The 24,548-nt window shown below is 43.4% G+C and overlaps 2 protein-coding genes across 2 annotated transcripts; one reads left to right on the top strand and one right to left on the bottom strand.

The window, feature by feature from the left end:
* The first annotated feature begins 2,538 nt into the window (after positions 1-2,538).
* eno2 (enolase 2) lies at positions 2,539-16,125 on the top strand. The gene is made up of 11 exons (XM_063185470.1): positions 2,539-2,623; positions 3,651-3,746; positions 5,241-5,299; positions 6,790-6,859; positions 7,399-7,532; positions 7,714-7,936; positions 9,567-9,764; positions 11,177-11,378; positions 12,226-12,334; positions 13,212-13,270; positions 14,933-16,125. The coding sequence occupies exons 1-11, from the start codon at positions 2,539-2,541 to the stop codon at positions 15,000-15,002; spliced, it is 1,305 nt and encodes a 434-aa protein (XP_063041540.1). The 3' UTR covers positions 15,003-16,125.
* Positions 16,126-18,139: 2,014 nt separating this feature from the next.
* On the bottom strand, positions 18,140-24,045 carry tpi1a (triosephosphate isomerase 1a). The gene is made up of 7 exons (XM_063185472.1): positions 23,852-24,045; positions 23,019-23,142; positions 22,411-22,495; positions 21,830-21,962; positions 20,111-20,196; positions 19,623-19,710; positions 18,140-18,935 (listed from the first exon to the last, which is right to left on the bottom strand). The coding sequence occupies exons 1-7, from the start codon at positions 23,961-23,963 to the stop codon at positions 18,817-18,819; spliced, it is 747 nt and encodes a 248-aa protein (XP_063041542.1). The 5' UTR covers positions 23,964-24,045; the 3' UTR covers positions 18,140-18,816.
* Between the last annotated feature and the right edge of the window lie 503 nt (positions 24,046-24,548).

The raw sequence follows: 24,548 nt of genomic DNA, 5'->3' as shown, positions 1-24,548 counted from the left end.
CCATGCTTGCTTGGTGTGTGTGTGTGTGTGTGTGTGTGTGTGTGTGTGTGTGTGTGTGTGTGTGTGTGTGTGTGTGTGTGTGTGTGTGTGTGTGTGTGTGTGTGTGTGTGTGTGTGTGTGTGTGTGTGTGTGTGTGTTTGTCTGTGTAGAATTATGGAGTAGCTGTCATTTTGATTTGCTTGACCGATGGCTGATGTGTTTTTGATGATGCACACGCACACATGCACACACGCACATGCAAACGTGCGCGCGCGCACACACACACACACACACTCACACACACACACACACACACACACACACACACACACACACACATGTGTTTTCTGTGCATGTGTGTATGTGTGTTGACAGGGGCTCTTTTTCATTTTGTCTGAAGGCTCACTCACAGAGAAGCCACACAGTGTGTGGGTCCTTGTGCATGCATGTGTGAGCATGCATGTGTGTGTGTGTGTGTCTGTGTGTGTGTATGTGCGTGCGTGTGCGTGTGCGTGTGCGTGTGTGTGTATGTGCGTGCATGCGTGCGTGCGTGCGTGAGTGTGCATGTGTACGTGTGCGTGTGTACGTGTGCGTGTGTACGTGTGCGTGTGTACATGTGCGTGTGCGTGTGTACGTGTGAGTGTGCGCGTGCGTAGAGGGGTGTTCTTTTGACAGTGTGTGTGTAGAGGATCAGTGTACAGTGTATGCACTTTGTAAGCATGGCTTGTAGCAGCAGCATACCTGGCAACCCTGGAACTTGGAAGCAGTGCAATGCACCACCATCCATCCATCCATCCATCCAGCACCACCCACCACACCCTTCCAGCCTTGTGAGGCAGCCAGGCCTGCCTGACGTCTGTCCCCACCGAGAGAGAAGGAGGGGAGGGACTAGGAGGTAGGAGTGGTGGTGGTGGTGCCGCTGGCAGGTTGCCAGGTTGTCGGCTACTCGTGACGCGTGATGAAGCCGTCCGACTTGCAAATCTCTCCAAGATCGCCCCCTGAACGCGGCGGCCGTCACGCTGGACGGGTCGTTATTCATAGGCCTACTCACTCACTCACTCACTGACTCAGTCAGCCGCTCAGCCATAAATCCAGTGCTGGCAATATCCCTTCGCAAGTGCTTATGGTGGGGGGGCCGGGGGGGGGGGGGGGGGGGGGGGGGGTGGGGGGGGGGGGGGGGGGGGGGGCGGGGGGACCTTTTATTTGATTGGTCTGGGCTCATGGTTCAATAGAGCTGCGATCCGAAAGAAAAGCGCCCTATTCACATCATGAAGGGCAGTGTCTGATAACATCTCCACTCTCAGAGAGAAGCACTCCTGTGTCAAATACACCCCCCCCACCACCACCACCACTCGCCACACACACACACACACAGACACACATGCACGCACACACACACACACACACACACACACACACACACACACACACACACACACACACACACACACACACACCCCACTCCTTCTCTTGATTCTTTGTGTGTGTACTGTATGTGCTGGAGAGTGTGTGTGTGTGTGTGTGTGTGTGTGTGTGTGTGTGTGTGTGTGTGTGTGTGTGTGTGTGTGTGTGTGTGTGTGTGTGTGTGTGTGTGTGTGTGTGTGTGTGTGTGTGTGTGTGTGTGTGTTTGAGGTGTCTAGACAGAGCCCAAGAGAAGTTGCATATTGTGGTTCAGAATGTGAGTGGTTTTCACTTAAAGGGCTCTGCATACTTCACGTGCGCACTTTGTCGCGAGTGGCGCGAGAACCATTAATGACGTCATCACTTGCGACAGACTATTCATACTTCAAAAGCGCCTTGCTCGCATTGTCGGAAGTGCCCTCTGCTGTTCATGAGAGAAACGGCAGTATTTTTCGCAACTCGCAGCGTGAGTTCTACTGATGTATAAAATAGAAAGCCAAACACGGCTGCTGTAGGGCTACTGAACGTCTGACTTGTGACTTACCACATTGAAACATATATTTTTTGTTGTAGCCTACATTGCCAGATAATTCCAAGACCATGTGAGAGCATTGTTCTGGCGGCAGAATTTATAAATAGATCGCCGAACACAACGTGCTTCTGAACAAAGTAAACAATTGTTTCACTGAACAACATTTAAGAGAGAAGATAAAATAACTCTCTGACATTTTATTATCCTCAAAATGATGCAGGATCCATTCTGTAGTAGCCTACAGTAGTTGTAGCCTCTCTTCGCAACTCCTGCTTTGTCTGCCTATCTGCGTGGTCGCTGGTGGCGCACGACAAGTTAGAAAAATCCTCGTGTGCACGACGTGGCGACACGCGCCGAATTTTGAGCTTACGACGGGGGGCGTGTCGAAATTTTAGGTCACGTGACGGCGCGCGCCATCGTCGTGAGTGAAGTATGAAGGAGACTAGCACCACTCACGACTAGTATGAATCCCCCTTAACGCATCTTTGATTGTAGCCTGATGTTTTCCCAAAGACCAAAAAAACAGTTTCTTTGCTGCAAGACTTTCAGGGTTTTTTTTTTTTCAGAGGAAGCCAAACGCTGGTTCCTGATTGGTTCGCTGTGTTCTTTTTTCTCTCCAACACAGGATGTCCATTGTGAGTATCGTTGCCAGGGAGATCCTGGACTCCCGGGGAAACCCCACTGTCGAGGTGGACCTGAGGACTGAGAAAGGTAATAGGAGAAGTGCCTGAAAAATAAAAGCCCATTTGAATACAGATCGCATCTTTTCCATCTTAGAATGGGACACAATATGGCACCATTATTGACAAATTGTGTACTGTTCCAATTCACGTGATACTTTACACTGGCATGATCACTGACTGGCATTTACGCCTTACAAGACTGGGTCTATTTTCTTCTAGGACAATACAAAGCGCAGAATGAGACCAAGACAAATTGTCCCTGAAAAGAACATTGTTTCTTTTCTTTCAGATTTTAGTATTGCATGTACCGCTTCGAATGACTGCCATGATGCAGAACCTTACAAGATGGAATGGTGTGATTATACCTCTCTTTGAGAAATTAAAAAAGAATGCAAAGAATGCAAATTTCTCCTCCTTCGCCATTTGAATGCGCTATCAACTATTTCATTTCATTACTGCAGCGGCTCGCATGGCTGCAGACGCTGGTGTCTGACAAAAATTGAATTCTAAAAAGCGTTTGAGAGGAGGCACTGAAACACTGCACCAGGCAGCCACACAACACAGCCTTCTCTCATTCTGTTTCGGCCCTCCCTGCTTGTCTTTTTTTCCATTTCATCATCTGACTTTCTTTCTTTCTCTCTCACTCTCTCTCTCTCTCTCTCTCTCTCTCTCTCTCTCTCTCTCTCCCTCTTTCATCTATGCCCCCCTTTTCTCGCTTTATCTTTGGTTCTCTCCAATCTCTCTCTCTCTATCTTGCTCTCTCACATTCCTCCCATCTCTCTCTCTGTCCATTGCTCTTGCTCTCTCTCTCCTCTCATCTCTCCCTCTCTCTCTCCTCTCTCTCTCTCTCCCTTGCTCTCTCTCTCTCTCTATTCCTTGCTCTTCCTCTCTCTCTCTCTCTCTCCTCTCTCTCCCTCCAACCTCTCTCTCTCTCTCTCTCTCTCTCTCTCTCTCTCTCTCTCTCTCTCTCTCTCTCTCTCTCTCTCTCTCTTTCTCTCTCTCTCTCTCTCCTCTCATCTCTCTCCCCTCTCTCCCCATCCCCCTCTCCCTGTCAGGTGTGTTCAGAGCTGCCGTGCCCAGTGGAGCGTCCACAGGGATCTATGAGGCTCTGGAGCTTCGAGATGGAGACAAGAGCCGCTACAAGGGCAAAGGTGCGACTGCTGAGGCTCTCTGACTTCTGCCTGCACGACAACCACTGTGCTGCTGTGTCGAATCTGACTGTGTCCTAGACCCTTCCCGATTCATTTCTAATATGTAACAGTACATATTTTTAGGGTTTTAATTCAACACTTTTTTAGCACACTCTGTGTTTTAGCTTTTTTTAAAATATATTTTGTAGGGCTTTTGTGCCTTTATTATTTGATAGGACAGTGGAGAACAGACAGGAAATTGCAGAGGGAGAGAGAGATGGGGAAGGATCAGGAAATGACCCGGACTGGGAATCGAACCCGGGTCGCCCGCACAGCAATCCAGTGCCCAGCCGTTAGAGCCACGACTGGGCCAACACAGTCGATGTAACTGTCTAGATTCATGTATTTGGTCCCAGACTGCTTGCTAAGGAAATAACGCTGCATTTTGTGCTGTGGCGGGCAGATGATGTACCTGCCTTTAGATGCAGAATGTGCACACAGTAGGGCTGTAACGATATTGGATCGAACCAAGAAATTGTGATACTCAGAGTCTGGATACTGTATCGTCATGTAAGGAGGCAATAGGGCTATCGTGATACGACCTTTAAAAGTTTTGTTATCCTTCATTCCAGAAAGCAACCATATGATTCGATGTGGTCGTGCTTCCAAGCTTCGAATGAGATACATTTCAGAAATCGTGGGGTGTATCGAGCTGTAGGTCAAAAATCGTGATACGAACTGAATCGTGAGTCGAGTGTATCGTTACAGCCCTAGCACATAGACATGTAGTAGAATGGGGCGGGTCGCTCCACAAGGGAAAGATGAGGCTCTGATGTGAGCATGTCCGAGAACTTCTCTATCGTTGAATCGATGTGCATCTTACTGCTCTCAAACATGGGGTACTTATTTGTAATAAACATAAATAGACTCATACTCATACACTTGTATGAACGTGTATGTTCATCCACATTCTGGATGCAGAATGTCTATCTATAGTTATACTATCATGCATATCAATCCATACATTGATGAGCCCACAAGAAACAGAACTATATTTTATAATAATAGATGCCCTCGTAGTTGAAGTGTGCATTGCTAAGATTCCTTTGGAGATGTGTTTGGTCAAATGAAGGAAAATTTGAGACATTTCGTTTTCTGTGACTTCTCAGATCCACCGCAATGTATCGTGCTCACGCCATTTTGGTTTTACTGCATTGCTTTTCCTCAAGGGTATGACACGATTTTCCTCTTCCATCCCGTTTAGAAACTCACACCCTCTCCCTCCCTCTCCCTCGCTCTCTCCGTGCATCCATCTCTCTCTCTATTCTTCTCTCTCTCTCTTTCCCGCTTCCTTCCTCCATTTCTCTTTTCTCCATCCACCTCTCCCTCCTTCCCTCTTCCATCTTTTACCCCCCCCATTCTCTCTTTCGCTCTCTGTCTCTCTCTCTCTCTCTCTCTCTCTCTCTCTCTCTCTCTCTCTCTCTCTCTCTCTCTCTCTCTCTCTCTCTCTCCCAGGTGTCCTGAAGGCTGTTGGCCACATCAATGACACCCTGGGACCGGCCCTCATCGCTTCAGTAGGTGTTGGGGCTGCGGCCTGCTCTTTCATTTGTCCCCCGCTGCCAGCTCACGCGTGCCTGTGTTGCGTTCGGTCGAGATGAGCCACCCGTCGAGCTGACCTACCAAGCCATTACTTTGTATGCACAACAGTAGCAGTAGCAGCTCTTATAGGGGTTAAGGTTGGGGTTGTTTGGGGTATGTTGATTTGATTTGATACTATTTATTGACGCTGTGGTTAAAATAAATACAATGTAGGATATTCCTTAGCACACTGTATAAAAAGGGATTCACAAAAAGCTCAAAAAGACTCATTGTGGTCCTTGAACGGCAGCTCATCTGAATGAAACAGCCCATCTTGATAGAACACTGGGACCACCGTCTCTAGACATTTCACACTCACACGTAAAGTGCTGTTTGCTCTGATACCATTCGCTATTGATTTCTTACAAGGGGCTCTGTGAAAGCTCACTTAGAGGGAACATAGAAAAGGAACAAGGCAAGCAAATCCATAAAGTACGCCGGCAAATACACACAGCACACAATAAATATATCGATACATGTTTACATTGACACTTAATGATTGTGTGTTAGGCTGCAAACAGAAGGTTACAGACGTGCATGTGCATGGTTAATGTCACAGGTGCAAATCACAATGGATTTATGGGAACCAGGCCTCTCTTACAGACACATTTAAGATGATGAGAAATAGATATTTCTTCATCTGTTAAGACATGGCCCCTGTCATAAATATGCTGTTAGAATGCATTACTCTGTGTAATGTCATCGTTGTTAGTGCTATGTTAAAGGTACACTGTGCCTTTTTAGTTTTTTATTTATAAGATTTTTAGTTGTTTATTTCCAGAGTTCATGCTAGCTATTCACTAATGTTACCTTTTTCATGAATACTTACCACCACCATCAAATTCTAAGTATTCACTATGACTGAGAAAATTGCACTTTTCATACAAAAAAGGGGGAATCTTCTCCATGGTCTGCCATTTTGAATTTCCAGAAATAGACATTTTTAGCTGCAAAAATGACTGTAGGCCTACTCGGGCCATACTAGAAGATATTAGTTTATTACTTAGTAAACTTTCATGAAAAGATCAAATTTGGCAATAGGCAACCCAGTTTCAACGAGCAGCATAGTTGCAGTACCGTTTTTGACCATTTCCTGCACAGTGTAATGAGAAAATCTTTCATCTGCTAGTCCAGCGTTTCCACTTGTGGAACAGTGCACATTATGAGAATACTAAGCTCGCTGTGGTCATGTTACCAGGGCTCTAAATTAGCTTTTTTCATCACCAGCCAAAATTGCTAGTAGATGTTAATCTTACTAGCCAAACACACACTCACTAACGGGTTAAAAAATTAGCCAAATATACACTCTCCAATTGGCCAAACTGAAATTTCACCAGCATTTGGCTGGTTGGTGTTAGTTTAGAGCCCTGTATTGCCATATTGATTGTTGGTGATATGTTACTTATTATAAGCGGCTGTTTCACAGGGTATCAGTGTGGAGGAGCAGGAGAAACTGGACAATCTAATGATTGAGATGGACGGCACAGAAAACAAATGTGAGTGGCCTTTTAATTTTTAATTTCAATTTTAGTTAGTTTTTTGCGTCTTTATTCAACTTTCACGCATTTCATTCACCCTATACACCAACGGTATCCTTCTTTAGTCATTGTGTCATTATGCACTTTTACGTACTGTCTTTACTTTTATTTTGATAAGGCCATTGAACTACCTATGCATAAATGCACTATATAAATAAAATGGTCTCACTTTACCTGCCTTATCGGGACAATCAACATGCTCGCTCTATTCTCTTCAGCAAGGAATGCATACAAACGATATCTATCCTTTACATGCCTTTACAAAACGTTTTGCTTTTATTTTTATTTAGCACATTGCACTGCCTCTGCGCATGAAATTCACTACACTTATAAAATTGTCTGGCTTTACCTTGCCTTATCTAGACAATCAATATGCTCAGACTATCCTCTTCGACTGAGTAGCACAGAACCGACTGTTTTTTTTAACAGCACACTCTGTTCTGTTTTCCGTTCTGTTTTCTGTTTTACACCCCCATCCTATTCCGTCATAATAACAGCTCAGTTTGGTGCTAATGCTATTCTGGGCGTCTCGCTGGCCATCTGCAAGGCGGGCGCCGCAGAGAAAGAGGTGCCCCTGTATCGCCACATCGCTGACCTGGCAGGAAACACAGAGCTGGTGCTGCCTGTTCCTGTACGTAAGCAAAATATGTCTACAGTACATCATATATAACACTTGTCATCAGATTAATGCACAGGCTAGAAATGGCCGCTCTCCTTTTCATCTCTTTCTTTCAAAATCTCTCTCTCTTTCTCTCTCTCTCTCTCACCTCAACTCATCTCTCATGTGCTCTTCACTTCCTCTGCTCTTGAAGGCCTTTAACGTCATCAATGGCGGCTCCCATGCTGGCAATAAACTGGCCATGCAGGAGTTCATGGTGCTCCCTGTGGGCGCCGAGTCGTTCCGAGACGCGCTGCGCATCGGCGCCGAGCTCTACCACACCCTCAAGGCCGTCATCAAGGACAAGTACGGCCAGGACGCCATCAACGTCGGTGACGAGGGGGGCTTCGCGCCCAACATCCTAGAGAACAGCGAAGGTACAAGCTTGATGTAGCCAGGCGACGCCCTCCTAGTGACGCAACACCTGCGGCATTACGGTGCAAATCCATTTGTCAGTTTGACGCACGCCGTGCCAACGCATTCAATTTATTTTCAATGAAATGCGGCATATCGTCGTTACCGGACTTGCAATGCATGTTGGGATTCCGGCACGGCGAGCGTGGGTCCGGTGGCACGTCAAAAAGTTGAGCTCTCCTGAAAGTTATGCAAATTAGCAGCGGCTGACGGACTGCGTTACCCAATGACTGTTGATTACATGAAGATGTCCCATGATACCTGTGGTCATCACGAAGGTGCATTTCCCTCGGTAAAAGTAGATTTTTGACATCTGTCGAACTTTTGGGTGTACAAAATATAGACTACAAGCATGTATGTTGCATGTGCTTATGATACCTGGGTTCAAATGATTATGTTCGATTTCGACCATAAGCATAACAACACGAGGCCAAGCTGTGTGTGGAAAAAACACATGTGCCGAGTTCGGTAAGAGCATTTTGAACTGTAATTTAGGGGCAGTTGGTTTGCTATATGGATAAAAACGGCTAGAAATGTAGATTGATATACTTCCTGTATATAACTCCCGGGCCACGCGAGCTGTAGTAGCAGTGCGTCGACACTGGGACATCCAGTACGTCTAGCTGCGATAACGTAACGCTATAATGGATCTCCGGCATTACTTCTAGTCAGGCCAGGAGCAATACAAATATTGTTTCTGAGCTCCACTCACTTTATCAGAAAGCAATCAGCTTTGAGCAGCTCCAACGGCCCTGGGTAGAGGCGTGTTCAAGGCAGTGACGTGGTTTAAGCAGAGACATTCTTTTGGGTCTAAGAAAATGTTTGGTTTAAACTTTGGCACTGCCTTTTCTTGCCTCAACCACTAGCAAGCTGAGGGAGGCGGAATAATCAGTCCGTTTGGGAAACGTTATTCGATATCTTCTTGGTCAGACCAACATCTCCAACATTTAAAAAATATCTCATTTAGGCGGCTGAAACCGTTTTTATTTTCATTCACATGTGGGGTTTACACATGAACGGGTAAAAAAATATATCTGCATTTAAAAATATTCACATATGTGTAATCAGAACCTAAATTGGTAACTCAGCAGGAGTATCATGTATACTGTTTATTCAGTGTACGTACAGTATATTTATATAATCCCTGATTATTTTCTTCAGTATGAATGCTTCAATTGTGTTTTTAGTTTGAATGGTTTCAAGTAGGACACTGGCTGTCCAAGTAAAATATTTTACTTTCATATTGGTATTTAACGAATAGGCCTAACTGTTAAAGGGGCTTTTGTTTTCATTTTCTAATTTACATGGTGAATGTGTAAGCGAAAAAGGGAAGGTCAAAGTCTTTCAACTCTCTTTCCAAGTAATTTGATATACAGATGTCCTGAGGTATCAGTCATTTTGATTTTAGTCAACATATTTAAAGAAAATGAAAAGCTAGATGAAGGCTTTGAATGATAGAAAGGTCATTACTTTATAGCAGGCCAGTGCTATCAATCAATGTCATAACAGGCATCCTTGACATTCACAATGGGCTCTAAAAGGTCTATATTCAGGTGTGTCACTTACTGTATGTCTGCCTTGTTGTCTTTTCAGCTCTCGAGCTTCTGAAAACCGCCATAGAGAATGCCGGCTTCACAGATAAGATTGTTATTGGAATGGATGTGGCTGCCTCCGAGTTTTATCGCGAGGGAAAGTACGACTTGGACTTCAAGTCTCCCCCCGACTCCTCCAGACACATCACAGGAGAAGAGCTGGCTGAAATCTACCAGAGTTTCGTCAACGACTACCCAGGTAGCTATGAACTTCAGCTGAACTTAACCGGTCGCTTACTTGCACTGTGTCCAATGACTGGGGATTGGATTAGTTCATTTGACCTTGACAAGGTCACCTTCCCTCCACAGTCACTCCAGTCACACTATGGCTCATCGACCTTATGAGAACCTATAGAGTTCAGAGATTAATCCTCAAAGTAAATGCTGAGTAGGCTGCACATCTGAGATAGCATATCGACCTTTGGGAAATGAATGCTAATTCTGATTAGCTACATTGACCTTGTGAGGAACAAATTCTGTGGGATTTTTTTTCACTGCAGTGTTTAGAGAAAGCAATAATCTTTGTAAATGCTGAGTAAGCTTCACATTTGGGATCTAGTTTGTACTGTAAAATGGGTAAAAAAAATCCCTACCTGCAGGTTGCAAGGTATGAAAAGGCAAGGTCAAATTTTCAATTCCTACAGACTTTTTGGTGACTAAAAAGGGAAAAAATAGCATGACAGCATATAGCCTAGATGAAATTAAGTTGTGTGGCATTCACTATGCATCTTGATAGGGCTGTTAACTTCTCTTTAATGCCCTGCATTTTGCAAGTGCAGGAGCTCAGGTAGTATCTTGCCTGATATCAGATATGGGACAGCAGCACTATAGCCAATATTTGACATTTAGTTGTAGAAAATCATAAAAACTTTATGATAAAAGAGAAGTTTTAAAATTCTGATTCAGGCTTAGAATTATTCATTGCTTTATGTCCTATGGGCGCTAACGTGAATGTTGCAAGCTTGCTTTTAGGAAGTGTGTGGAGAGCTTACATCGAGCAAGTTCCTTGTACATACACTGTAGTTGAACGATGGGACTTTTCACAAGACATTAAGACAACTCAGACTCAATGCATTCAAAGCATAAGCAGCAGCATCACTTTTACCTGCATTAACTTACGCAACTGTTTTCAATGGAACCTGGTAGTCATTTATACTTGTTTAGCTTCAATACAAGAAGGAACTTGCTTGACGCAAAAAAGGCTGATAAAGCAGAATCGGATCCAGATTCTGATGGTCCTGCTCATCATCTCACCTCTCCGTCCGTCCTCCATGTTCTGGTCCTTCAGTGGAGTCCATTGAAAACCCATTGACCAGGACCACCAATTTTGAGTTCATTGTTTTTTATGGCGTTTAGAAACTCATTCCCGGCCATACCATTGCGCTAACGTTAGGGCACTCGTCTGCTAGGTGGCTGACCCGGATTCGATTCCAGGCTGGGTCCTTTGCTGACCCTTCCCCGTCTCTCTCCCCACTCACTTCCTGTCCAACTCTTCACTGTTGTAATAAAGGCCAAAAATGCCCCAAAATATATACGTATATTAAAAAAACTCATTCCCTCCCCCACTCTTCCTCTCTCTCCTCCTCCCTCTGTCTCCCTCTGTCACCTCAGTGGTGTCCATCGAGGACCCCTTCGACCAGGACGACTGGGCGGCGTGGACGAATCTGACGGCCTCGGTGGGGATCCAGGTGGTGGGGGACGACCTGACGGTGACCAATCCCAAGCGGATAGAGAAGGCGGCGGAGGAGCGCGCCTGCAACTGCCTGCTGCTCAAGGTCAACCAGATCGGCTCCGTGACCGAGGCCATCCAGGCGTAAGCTAGAATGATTATTATTCACCACTGCACATTCACGTACACATGCAGGGGCGTAGAAGCAAATTGTGGGCCCTATGTACAATCAGCTCCAAAGGACCCCCCCCCCCTGATATACTACTTAACAATCTTGCATATGGTCAATCCATGCCCATGATTTTATATGCACAGCGTAATGTGTGGCCATAGACAAGGTCCATAATTAAGGCTATAAACTTGGTCAATTACAGTATGTGGGAAGGAAAACAAACATGGAGCAGACCACTAATTCAGTGTTGAAATGTTATGCCTTTTTCTAATACTGTATGAGTCATCTTTTCATTTCCAATTATGAATGCAGGGCTGGCCTAATGATGAGAGTAAATGTTTTGAATGTAATAATTTTCCCGTCGTGATAAAAGAGAGAAAGGTTTCTTTTGTTCTTACAAATTTGTGCAGATGATCCCGCTGATTATGTTTAGTTTTGCTCGAGTGGCGACAAAACAATTTTGCAAAATAGTTGAAAAATATGTCTAATTAGTTTCCTTTCTGCTTGCTTCTATTTGAATATAAATTCGTCCCATTATTATGTTTCATTCTGTCTTCATCTTTCTCTGTGTTTGTCAATCTGTCTCTCGCCCTCCCACCCATCTCTCTCTCCCTCCCTCCCACCCATCTCTCTCTCCCTCCCTCCCATCTCTCTCTCTCTCTCTGTCTCTCTAATCTGTCTGTCTCTACCCTTTGTGTGTGTGTCTCTCTCTCCATCTATCTGTCTCTCTTTTTCCATCTGTCCCTCTGCCTCTCTCTCTCTCTCTCTCTCTCTCTCTCTCTCTCTCTCTCTCTCTCTCTCTCTCTCTCTCTCTCTCAGGTGTAAGCTTGCACAGGCTAATGGCTGGGGTGTGATGGTCAGCCATCGCTCTGGTGAGACAGAAGACACCTTCATTGCTGACCTGGTAGTGGGACTCTGCACTGGACAGGTACACACACATTTGATTACTTTTATTCGGACCCAAGAACACAAGGACAAGGTACAAGATCCAAATATTTTGGAAGAAGCAGGCGAGCAGATCTTAAAGACTTACAGACGTAGCCCCATAATGCACGCCGTACCATCTGAGGCACGATGTAATAGTCATTGAAAGGTTAATGACCATAGTACTACTCTACCATGACATAACACAGGGCCTTTAGTAATGCAATACGACTTGGTCATTGCCATTCTTGTAACAATACATTTATAACGCTGTGTTTAAACGGGTTAAGTATGGCAGTATCGGTTTTAAACAAATGAATCACCATTCAAGGATAAACAAACATAACATCTTCGTTTCCATATTTGCATGCTACCAATGATAGCTGAAACAGAGCAAATCTTTGCCAGTGTTTTTGCTCCTTTTTGCTGTCCCGCAATCTGCAGCCCTCTAAAATTCTCATGTATATGGCCTAAGCTGCCAAAAATCAGGACTATTAACTTTAATTTGTATCCCAGATGGGCAATGCGGTCCTGTGATAGTTGATATTTCAGTAGCTTGAAGTAATAGCAAGTGTCCGTGTCAGAAACCAAAACAGCACCCAACCTCAATAATAAGCACAGAATTATCAGATCTGTTTACAATCACGATATCTGGAGTATTTGGAAAGCTTCTGAAATAGTCATTATGTCATTATTACGCACACACGCACGCACGCACACACACACACACACACACACACACAGACCACTAGTAAGGGCAAACAGCAAATGTAACCAACAGTATTTAAATCGTGCAGTATATAAATCATGCTTGTTAATTTAATGTAAAATGTTTTATACATTTTAACGATTTTATTTCACACTTCCTGCCCCTACTTCAGATCAAAACTGGGGCACCATGTAGATCCGAACGACTGGCCAAATATAACCAGTTGATGAGGTAAGAGGTTTCATTATACATCTCTAAGATGTTTAACTCCAAATTGCAATTTCACACAGAGGGTATAAATGCAGGAACACAGTGAGTGCACAATAAAGCACAACATCATTGCACCCCCGGCACCACCTCAAAGCAAGTAATAGTGCAATAGCCTGCCATACACAGAGAATCGTGCAATACATACAGTCTTCAGGGTATGTTATAAGTACTTCTACTGAAGCAACTCTATAACAGGTCTTTACCATACTACCACATACAGTATATATAAATGAATTTTGTTGTATGACCTACTGTGGATTTCTGGAAGTGTATTCATATTAGATAGCAAACATACAAACATACACATTTTACCTGTGTTACCTATAACAGGCTTTTGAAAATCTGGGCTTGATCTCTGCCTTCAGGACAGTCCATTCTATGATAGGGATAAGACAGCCTTTCAACATTTTGTTGTTGGTCAACACAATATTCTGGACATACACAAAATTACTGTTCATAGAAGCATCCAAGTGGGATTGACATAAATGGACTCAAATTGACAGAGCCCCAGTAGTAATTTGCCATTATGGAGACTGACTGACACTTCCCTGTCACCCAGGGATGGACTGGTAATCTGGCATACAGGGCTTTTCCCCCGTGCGCTGCCTGTCCTCAGTCACCGATGCTGTTCATTTTTGTTTACTTGTTTGTTTTTTTTCTCCTTCGAGACCGGCCCTTAATTTAAACGGGTGGGCTATTGGTCTATCTTTAATATACACGTAGACAGTGGAATGAGCTTGTAGAAAATCAAGTGGCTGTGAGGGGGTGAGAGGCTGGTCTATGGGAAAAATGCCCGTGCTGGTTTTTGGTGTCGGCTCTGCCCTGCTGTCACCCCACTGGTGACAGGCCAGTGAGGCTGGTCCTCTCGATGTGATCGGATGCGGCTAATCCAATAGAGTTCTTACTCTGAGGCATCATGGGAAGGGGGGGAGGGGCAGCTAAGCCACTCAGGAGGCTGAACCTGTGATGACCGTGTGCACATGTCAGGTATACAGAGTTCAGATGCCAAACCGCTTACGTGCATTTATGATGAGTTTTTAAAAAACAGCCCTAAATGTAGTAGACTTTTAATTTTATTTGGTCTTTACTTGCTGCACCTGATAATAACATTTAATTGTTTTTATAGCGATTCATTGTAAAATGGTATTTCAAAATGAAACATTACTGATTTTGTAATGGCTTTTAGAAGGATTTGCATATCAACTCTTCATATACTTAACTGTTTGCTTAAATGGAGTGCTGGGTGCCTTGATGTGAGCTTGTTCATTGAATTGGCACAAGCAGTGGTGGGTGATGGATCAGCAATGCAGTGAAAAAATGTGTCAAATAAATATATAATTCAATGATATAGATAGGTAGGTAGATTCGATAGATAGATAGATAGATAGATAGATAGATAGATAGATAGATAGATAGATAGATAGATAGATAGATAGATAGATAGATAGATAGATAGATAGATAGATAGATCGATAGATCGATAGATAGATAGATACTTTATAATGCTTAATAATACTTATAATACTTAATTGATCACAAGCTTGGAAATTAGATTTAAGATTAACATGAGATAGAAGTCTATTTATGATTTACGCTATTATTTCTTCTTGTGTTTTTTTTCAGGATCGAGGAGGAGTTGGGTGATCAGGCTCGTTTTGCCGGCCACAATTTCAGAAACCCCAGTGCCCTGTGAGACTGACATGCCTACACAGGCCCGCAAACAGAATGACGAACTGACAGACAGACTGTCTAGAGTACCAACTGACAGACTGACACATGACATATGACAGTATATGCACAGGACAGCCAATACAAAGAAACAGGACAGAATGCACTAGAAAAAAATAAAATAAAACAAGACTGAGGATGCAGAATGCAGAATGAGTGCAGAATATCAGAAAAGACTGCATGATCGCTTTTCCAAAAAAAGTATAAGAATAACTATAATTTAAAGCTATTATGATATATATTACATACTAACATAAAAAAACAGAAATCTAACAAATAAGTCATACTGCTGAAGAGCAGAAAGACACACGAAAAAAGGAGCCTTTTGGGCCAATATGCACTAGACCTCCCTGTTAGAAAATACTGCGATAGGCACCTGGATGGAGACACAGACTTACTGACCGACTGACCCACACGCACTACTGACCGCAACTAGCGACGGAATACTGATGACGCACAAAAGGAATACTGTGAATTGATTGAATGAAGGTGCACACTGACAATTGTACTGTAGATACCAAGCCTGAAGCACAAAAAAATTGAAATGAAAATAAAAAGGCGAGGATTGATGGTTGTGGTGCAACACATCAAAACGACTGGACATGCACGCTTACAGTTACACAAAACACACACACACACACACACGAGTGCGCAGCTACGCAATATGTAGCACACAGTCTCACCCACACGCCACTCACTCACACTCACACACACACATGCTCAGAACTGCACTTTTTCTCCTTTTTTCCTCTCCGTCGATAGCAACTGCATCACTGTTTTTCCTGTTCTTCTTTTTCATGTGCCATCCACCCTTTCCTCCCTCCCTCCTCCTGTCCCTCTCTCCTTCCTTCACTGTCCCGTGTTGTTCCTATGATTGCAAACGTGGCCTGTTTCTCCATGCTTGTTCCACTATCCCCGACAACCCCCCCTCCCTTTCTCCTTTCCATTGTTTATTATCAACCAGTAGAATCACTGTGGTTTGGCGAGAAGATGATGAAGAAAAAAATACTTTTAAAAAAGCAAATCAATAAATGAAGTGGATGTTAAATTATGCCATCGATTAAAAAAGAAATCCATCATTTACTTCAACCACACAACAGCTTTCTGTGTATTTACTTGTTTGTGGAAAGAGATCATGTTTGTGTGTGCATTAGCCTTGCACTTGTTTTACAGTGAATTTTGGAATAGCAAACAGTATTCTTCCTTGTATGGTTTTTGCAATGGGAAAGCTGTGGCCTAATGGTTTGGGAGGTGGACTTAGATCAGGGGGTTGCAGATTTGAATTCCACCCTTACCTCTACCTACACCTCCATCCATGGTTGAAGTGAACTTGAGCAAGATACCTACCATAACCCCACATTGCTCCAGGGCCAGGATTGTAACCAACACCCTTTAAATAGCTATAAGTGTCAGCTAAGTGCAATGTAATGTGATGTATGTAAAATTGGTGGATGTTTTGAACTAGCATGTAACTCTAGATTGGTGGGACAATTGCACTGACAACACAATTTTTCTTAAAGGGTTAACAGTATTTGTGCTTGTGCAAAGAGCCCATTGTTCTTTCCGATAAGTCTTAAGGACAGGAACAACAATAGTTTGTTCTGATCAATTTTGTGATTTCACACCAGTATATGCAACATAAAAATATAAATATAATTAAAATATAATGTGCAATACAAGTTATGAAAACCTTACTCAAAATATCCAGTTATTTCCAGAGCTGAATATTACTATATGCCCCCAGTCCTGAGTAAGGCTTACCCCATTGACCACTAAAAGGTCCATGTTTTCTAAACATAAAAAGGGGACTCAGGGCTGAACGGCACCCTTTTTGGGGCTGCTCACAATGCTGCGTTATTTGCCAGGAAGTGGCTTCCACAGCATATAGAATATAGCATATCCCAGCGCGCTAAACCCCCCACATTTGGGATTGCATGCCCACGGGGACCCCGGTTCGAGTCCGGCCTGGGTCATTTCCCGGCCCTGCCCCATCTCTCTTTCCCAATCGTTTCCTGTCTACTCTCATACTGTCCTGTAGTAATATAAAGGGCAAAAAGCCCCCCAAAAATAAAACATAAATTAAAAAAAGAATAGCCTATCCTTAAATAGGTCTCCTTTTGCATCTTCTTTTAATAAATTAATCATAAACAAGCCAATAGAGCTCTTCAGCGTTGACGTCAACTTGTATGCGGCGTTTGGACTACCGGTTCCATGGCGATTTTTTACATTGCAAAACGCCATAGAGATTCAGGTTTGGCAAAAATATAAGTTGCACGCCAACAACGAACATTAGCGTGTCCCCGCATCCCTTTCTCATTAGTGGAACGGATCGTATCATCATGTTGGTGTATTCACATGTTAAATCATGACGATTATAATTCAATATTGCTAACCCCTTTCTGATCATTAAAACTTCCGAACTACATACTTTCCTTTGGTTGCCATGGGTACAACCTTCCGCACGTACATGCCGTTAGATACAGGCGCCGCTTCTGTAGTCGCCAACAGTTTCCGGGTTTAGCATATGGACGCAACATCGTATTTATGTCGAAGTTTGACACAAAATGATCAACCATGTCATACCTACAGCCTATTTTTAACACCCTCGACAGTTTGCGGGGGTTCGCTAAGCGCGTGCTTGCACTCGGAGCTTATTTGAAATTTACCCCTATTCATTCCCTATGGAGGCCGGAAGCCGATACGAACCAGGAAGTCCTTAAATGCTAACATGAAAGACTACAATCTACTACATGCTTCCGCGTTACTGAAGAACTCTATTGCTAGTGCATTTAGTATTTGTTGGTAACTATCCAGGGGTGCATTTCTCGAAAGCATAGTTGTTGGGTAGTTGCCAATGGGAAATTGCGTTGCAACCAAGAAAGTAGCTACCACTACGCTTTCGAGAAATGCACCCCAGAAATGTAGTTCGTCTCTCCTTCATTTTGGCTTGTTATGTAGTGGTTTCTATATTATTCTAGGGAAAGAAAGCTGCTTCACTGTTTCAATCTCTGTTGAAGCAAGTGGCAGATCTACTTCCGGTACCCTAGTTGTCACAACTCTCTTATAAGATGGCGATACGGAACACACAGGGACACAGCAAAATAGACTACACCATTTATTTCAAGTATATTAGTCGAGTGAGGTACTCTTTTGCTGGCTGGTTAGAAGGATGCATGTAATCGTTTCAGTGTTTTGGAGTGATTTCAGTGATTAGACAAACAGTACAGCAGAGGACATACTCCCATACCTCTTACACACACAGTATGCACACAGGAAATCCTGTGTGAATAGACCCTGTTCAGCTACACGTACGTTCCATCCTTCAGTAGTTTGTTCAGATTGCTCAAATGGGTAATACAGCCCTCCGTTAACGCTATGCTGCGTCTACAGAGCTGCGTCACAATAAAAGTGCCTGACTGTGCTATGCATAATACATCTTGATTACATTTACTCAGCAATATGTGAGGGCAGGGTTTGTTGTCATTGCCGAAGGAGCTTTTCGAACTAGAAACACAGCAATATAAACAGGGTACAACTCCAGTCATCACGTCTAGTAGAGGACAACTCGAAGCACAAACCATTAACTGAGACATACTTAAAACACCTCACATACACAAGCAAGCATGCATGCATACACACCAAACTTAAAAGACAGATATGGGCGACCGACGGTTATGTGTGCGTGTGTGTGTGTGCGCGTCACGCCTGGACCCAGTTGTCTTCATGATAGATAGTGCAGTCAGAGGAAGCCTCTGTTCTTATGTGTGGCTTCAGCATGTCTATCCGCGCGCATTGATGATGTCAACAAACTCAGGCTTCAAGGAGGCTCCACCCACCAGGAAGCCGTCCACGTCGGGCTGGGACGCCAGCTCCTTGCAGTTGCCCCCGGTGACCGATCCTGAAGAAATGCACAGAAATGTTCAGTTCCTTTTGGTCTGATCCTAGATGCAGGTCATATTATAGTGCTTTACAGAGATCCCATTAAATGAGATTAAATTACTTTCATGACATTTCTATTTCACATTAAATTAGATGACAATGACTTTAAGGAGTCAATTGTATTAGTGGTCATTACATTTTGCATCATCCAATAGTCAATAGACCAGGGGTGTGAAATTTAAGGACCGGGGGCCGGATGTGGCCCGGCAGATTTTTCAATCTGGCCCAGACTTGTAGAGGAAAAAATAACTAAGAATGTGAAAAAAAACTGTAGCCCCATTACAAAGTTGCATCAGGTTGTCGGTGCTTGAGAACGAGTTTGCCTATTTTGCTCGCCATTTGCAGTCAATCCTCCTGATATGCCTGCTGACATCCACCTCCAGATGACTGACAAGCAATGTGAATCCAATATTACGTTACTGGTCCGGCCCCCTTGAGATCAAATTGGCTGTATGTGGCCCCTGTTCTGAAATGGGTTTGGTACCCCTGCCTTAAACCATGATGTTTTAAAGGTGCACTCTGTAGGATGGTGGCCAGAGTCGGTATTGCAACTATACTGCTCATTAAATCTATAACAACTATTGCAACTATACTGCCAAATTTGATCTTTTCATGAATATTTACAAAATAATAAACTAATATTTACCTCCATAAAGGATGCGAACAGAATCAGCCACAGACTCTGAGACGTTCTCCCTCATCCACTGCCTCAGCTTCTCATGCACCTCTTGAGCCTGAGACGAAGCAAAAATAAAAAAAAATACACACAAAAATTAAGCATGGCATTTTACTTAACATATGCTGTAATGATGAACAGAAAAAACAGTAACATCTCTTGAAATAATGGAAAGGATCCTACAGTATTGAAAGACACGCTAAGATTTAGCTAGAAAATGTGATTCCTAGATATTTTTTTAACAGCCAATTGAGTCTAATACACAACAGAATGAAGGATGAGGTTTGGCACCCGCTACCATCAATATCCACATAAAATATATTTGAAAAAAAAAAAACATTCATACAAAAAGTTCACGATTAATTTTTCAGTGACTGGTCAATGTCCCCATTTATACATTACTAGCCTGTAACGGTTCGCATTCTGCAGCTGTGTGGGGTGTTATTTTAGGCGCTTACCTGCTGAGGCGAGGCCGTCACCCCTGTGCCAATAGCCCACACCGGCTCATAGGCCAAGACCACCTTGCTCCAGTCCTTCACATTATCTGAAGTAGAAATCAAACAAGCAAACAGACATGAGCACCTTGCCCCTGCCGTGGTCAACCGGTAGGGCACTCGTCTGTCATGCGGCCGACCCAGGTTCGATTCCCGGTCCGGGTCAGACCCCTCCCCGTCTCTCTCCCCATTCGCTTCCTATCCACCTCTCAAACTGTCGTAACTGTCTCAAAAAGTCGTAAAAAAAGTCTGTGGGCATTTCCGGACCAAATGAACTTTACATTAAACTTCAAAGCATTGAAAGCTGCAGGATTGATGCACACAACAGCCACTGAAATGTTCAGTATCTGAGTGCTTGTATTGCCCCATGACTGATGAAAAATTTGTCCTGGCTTTCAGTAGAAATGTAATGCATTGCAATGCATCGTAGAATTGGACTGATTCGTTTTGAATCTCGTGACCTCCCAAATCATAATCGAATTGAATCGTAAGGGCAATGCCATGGCACACCACTACTATTTATTGATTGATTCATTACAGTTTGCCTTAGGGCTTTATTAACTTTATTTGGACAGGACAGTGAGAGAGCGTTTCAGGAAGGTAGTGGAGGAAAGAGATGGTGAGGAATCTGGAAATGACCTCAGCTCGATATGCTAACCCGGGTCCCCGGATGTTCAGTATGGTGTGGCGCCTTAGCTCACTGACTTTTTTTTAGAGAAAGTGCGCTCAACTCCCAAATGTTTCTTACAAAGTCTCGGTGCGAGCAAACAGCAAAGTTCATGTTAAGTAAAAAAGCCGCAATCCCGGAAGAAGTTCTTGCAGTTTTAATACTGCCAGTATTAAAACTGCAAGAACTTCATCCGGGATTGCGGCTATTTTACTAAACATGGCCTTAGCTCACTGAGCCACAGTGCCCCAAAGAGATTTTATTTTAAAGTCAGATAGGATCAGGTCATCATTTTTGGTGCTTAAAAGTCAGCAGATCACATCTTGTGAAATACACGTACCTGCTATGCTTGTCTAGCACCGATTTACGTTTTGTTTTAATGTCTGCACCTCACTCACTACTGCACAATATATGAAAATGTCCCAATGTTGCAGTCTTATGATTGACAAATTGACATACAATCAAATATGTGCATTGATTGTGTATTCATCATGTATCTACATATTGTGCAAACTAGACAGAGCCCAGCCATTTTAAATGCGCCACCATAGACTGATTATTAGTACATAGGGCCTATGAGAGCTCTTGAATCAGGATGTTTCACATTCATCATTGAAACAATCTGTAATATCTGCGTCTCATGCGTGCATACTATAGTCAAGATCCTTTATACTTTATGCCAAAGAATATTAGGAAATATTAGACACATTCATTGCTCTCCTTTGTGGCAATACCCACTATAGGTTCCGGCAGAGAAATACATACATATGAATAAACAGCTTGAGGTAATAGGACAGTGAGTAGCCACGTTGTAATGGTTAGGGAGTTGGACTGTAGATCACAGGGTTGCAGGTTCAGTCCCCAACCTTACCAATCCCTTCCTCCATCCATGACTGAAGTGGCCCTGAACAAGGCACCTATCCCCACACTGCTCCATGCACTGTAACCAATACCCTGTAATATCTGTAAGTCGATTTGGAGAAAAGTGCCAGTAAAGTGTTATGTAATATCTATACCTGCGATAACTTGGGTCTGTTCAAAGACAACCTTTTCCGTCGTCCCTGCCTCTCTCTCCTCCAACTTCTCGCCAATGCAGGCAATCACCCCCAGGTCATTTTCCAGGGCATGGGCCACTTTCTGGCCAATCAGCTGTGAAAGGGTGACAAAACAGCCAATCAAATCACGCGGAATCACACAAGGATGTAGCATCATTTTTAAAAAAAGAATGAAATAAGGTCATTACATTTTGAAGAGACACTATGAAATATTTGCGAGGTTAAGTCTTCAATGAATGTTGTCTTGGCTGCCTACATGAAGAATGGGGTATCAGCCATGGTCGTTAGATAGCTTCTGTGTTCTGGGGTGCATTTCTGGAAAGCGTAGTTGTTAGCAGTTAGCAACTTCGGTAGTTGTCAATAGGAAATTGCATTGCAACCAACAAAGTAGCTAACATAGTTAGCTTTCCAGTGCACCTCTGACCAGCCTTGGCTACTGACTAGTTGCAGTTAGCTGCATTTAATCCTCAAATTTCCCCAAATGTTGAATAGCGTGCCTTAGTTTACGCAGTCAGGACAGGCAGTAACATGGCACTCCGTACCTCGTCACTCTCCCCGAAGACATGGCGCCTTTCTGAATGGCCCAGAATCACCCAGTCAATGCCGCAATCCTTCATCATGGCTGGGCTGTGGGGGCAAGCCAAAAGAACAGTCAACTCAAGTCTACGTATGTAACAGGGTTGGCACAGAAGTTTGAAAAGGTGTTTTACTAGTCTTCAATGTGCATTTAAGCCTAAGCATATAATAAGATAGGCAATAATGACACACACACACACACACACACACACACACACACACACACAGACACACACACACACAGACACAGCAGTAGAAATTTAGAAACATACATTAACATACTGATACATGGATTTACATTCTTTATGATAATATTTGGCTTTTTGATTGTGATTACTTGGTGGAAAATGCTATTTAAAAATTAGATGTTATAGATTTTTGTAATAGCTTTTGGAAGGTTTGCATTTGAACTCGATGGCAATGAAACTGGCACAGAGGATGCAATGCTTTGTGCACTGTACCCCATCCCTGACACACAAATCAACCCACTCTCTTTATCAATAGCTTCAACACAAAAACGGGCACACTCATTCGTTTACCAATGAAAGTGGCACAGAGGAGGTGTGTGTGGTACCTGATTTCTCCAGTGAAAGCCCCCTTGGCCACCTTGTAGCAGTTCTGAGCAGCAACGCCAATTCTGGCATCCAAGTTGGACCTGGCAAAGTCCAGGTAAATGGTTGGCGCTCCACATACCACCTCTGTTCATAAGGATTCAATAACACAGAGTTTTCTTTATTACAAGAAATACAAAGGAAAACATACAGTCATATAATGTATGTTGCTATTCACATGTCAACATTATCATTGTTAAATTATTTTGAAAGATTATGAGAGACAAATGGCAACTTAATGTTTGTTTGACAGCTTGATGACAGCATGGTATTATGACTTGCCCCAGCTGGTAATGATAACATAATAACCAACTAAAATGTATCCATGTTAGGCCAACTGAATGAAATATGTTCATCCAGATGCAAATAATAAACAAAAATATATGTTCACCATCAGGTCTACACATGTTACTGTTCCCAGTTTTTAATAAGGTCTGTGTTGACAAATATATCCGTCTTGACCGTATGGTCTTGAATCCTGAGTTATATTTAGTTGCTCTAACCTGTCCCTAAAATGAGTGCAGGTGTCCCTTTTGGTAGGCTGTTGAAGATGATCATATTCAAAAGGCACCTGATATCAAAATCGATAGGCTGCCATAATAACTAGCCTACACTTACCCCCATTTCAGTGAGTTTTAAATTCTCTGAAATAACACTGGCAGGCAGCAGCTGACTTCTGTCGTTAGTGCATATCTGCACGTATACCGCTTCCTCCGCACGAGGATGCCTCGCTGCGGGGATGATGGGAGATGCTATATTTGGACTAGCGCGCAAGCGACAACATGAGAAAACTTACCTGTTTGGTCATTGAGAGCGGCTGTGTTCAGTGTGGTGATGAGGTCTCCCAGACTTTTCTTGTCTCCATTCATCTTCCAGTTTCCCCCCACGAAGAATTGTCTGGCAGGCATTTTGGTCAAATAGTTGCGTAGTTGTGAAACAGACAGGCCCGATGAAAAGCAGAAAAGCGGCTGCGATACTCTGGGGCTTGAACTGGCTGCAGTCACGGGACACGATAACGCCTACTCGCTTCCATCTCTGTCATTCTATTGGTGGCATCATGAGTCGATCTGCCCATGTGGATAGGACAACTTCAGCATCCTTCCGTGTTTAAAGGCGGGTTTGAAACGAGTTGGCCAATTAGACCTGCAGCTTGTGAGCCGTATGCCATTCACGTGTTCTTCATCTCCACTGTCCATGCGTGGTTAAGGACAACAGAAAAGGCACACTTGTAATGAAATGAAATCACTACACCATTTCAGTATCAAGTATATAGGCTAATACATATCTGAGTAATTTGCCATTCACATGTTGAGCAGTTAATAATACCAACGTTTCTAGTCAATGTTATAGGCAAGTAAAAACAAGGATTGACCTTGAAATATTGCTGCAGCCAAGCAGCAGCAATGCTGCCTCAAATGGCACACTTGTACCCTTTTGGGACAATGTTTCAGGGAGTCACACGTCACTGCAGGGCCATATTAGCCTAAAGACCA

Source organism: Engraulis encrasicolus, chromosome 20, assembly GCF_034702125.1.
Source record: "Engraulis encrasicolus isolate BLACKSEA-1 chromosome 20, IST_EnEncr_1.0, whole genome shotgun sequence".
Lineage (NCBI taxonomy): Eukaryota > Metazoa > Chordata > Actinopteri > Clupeiformes > Engraulidae > Engraulis > Engraulis encrasicolus.
The sequence above is the reverse complement of the archived record's forward strand: the minus strand, read 5'-3'. Positions and strand labels throughout refer to the sequence as shown.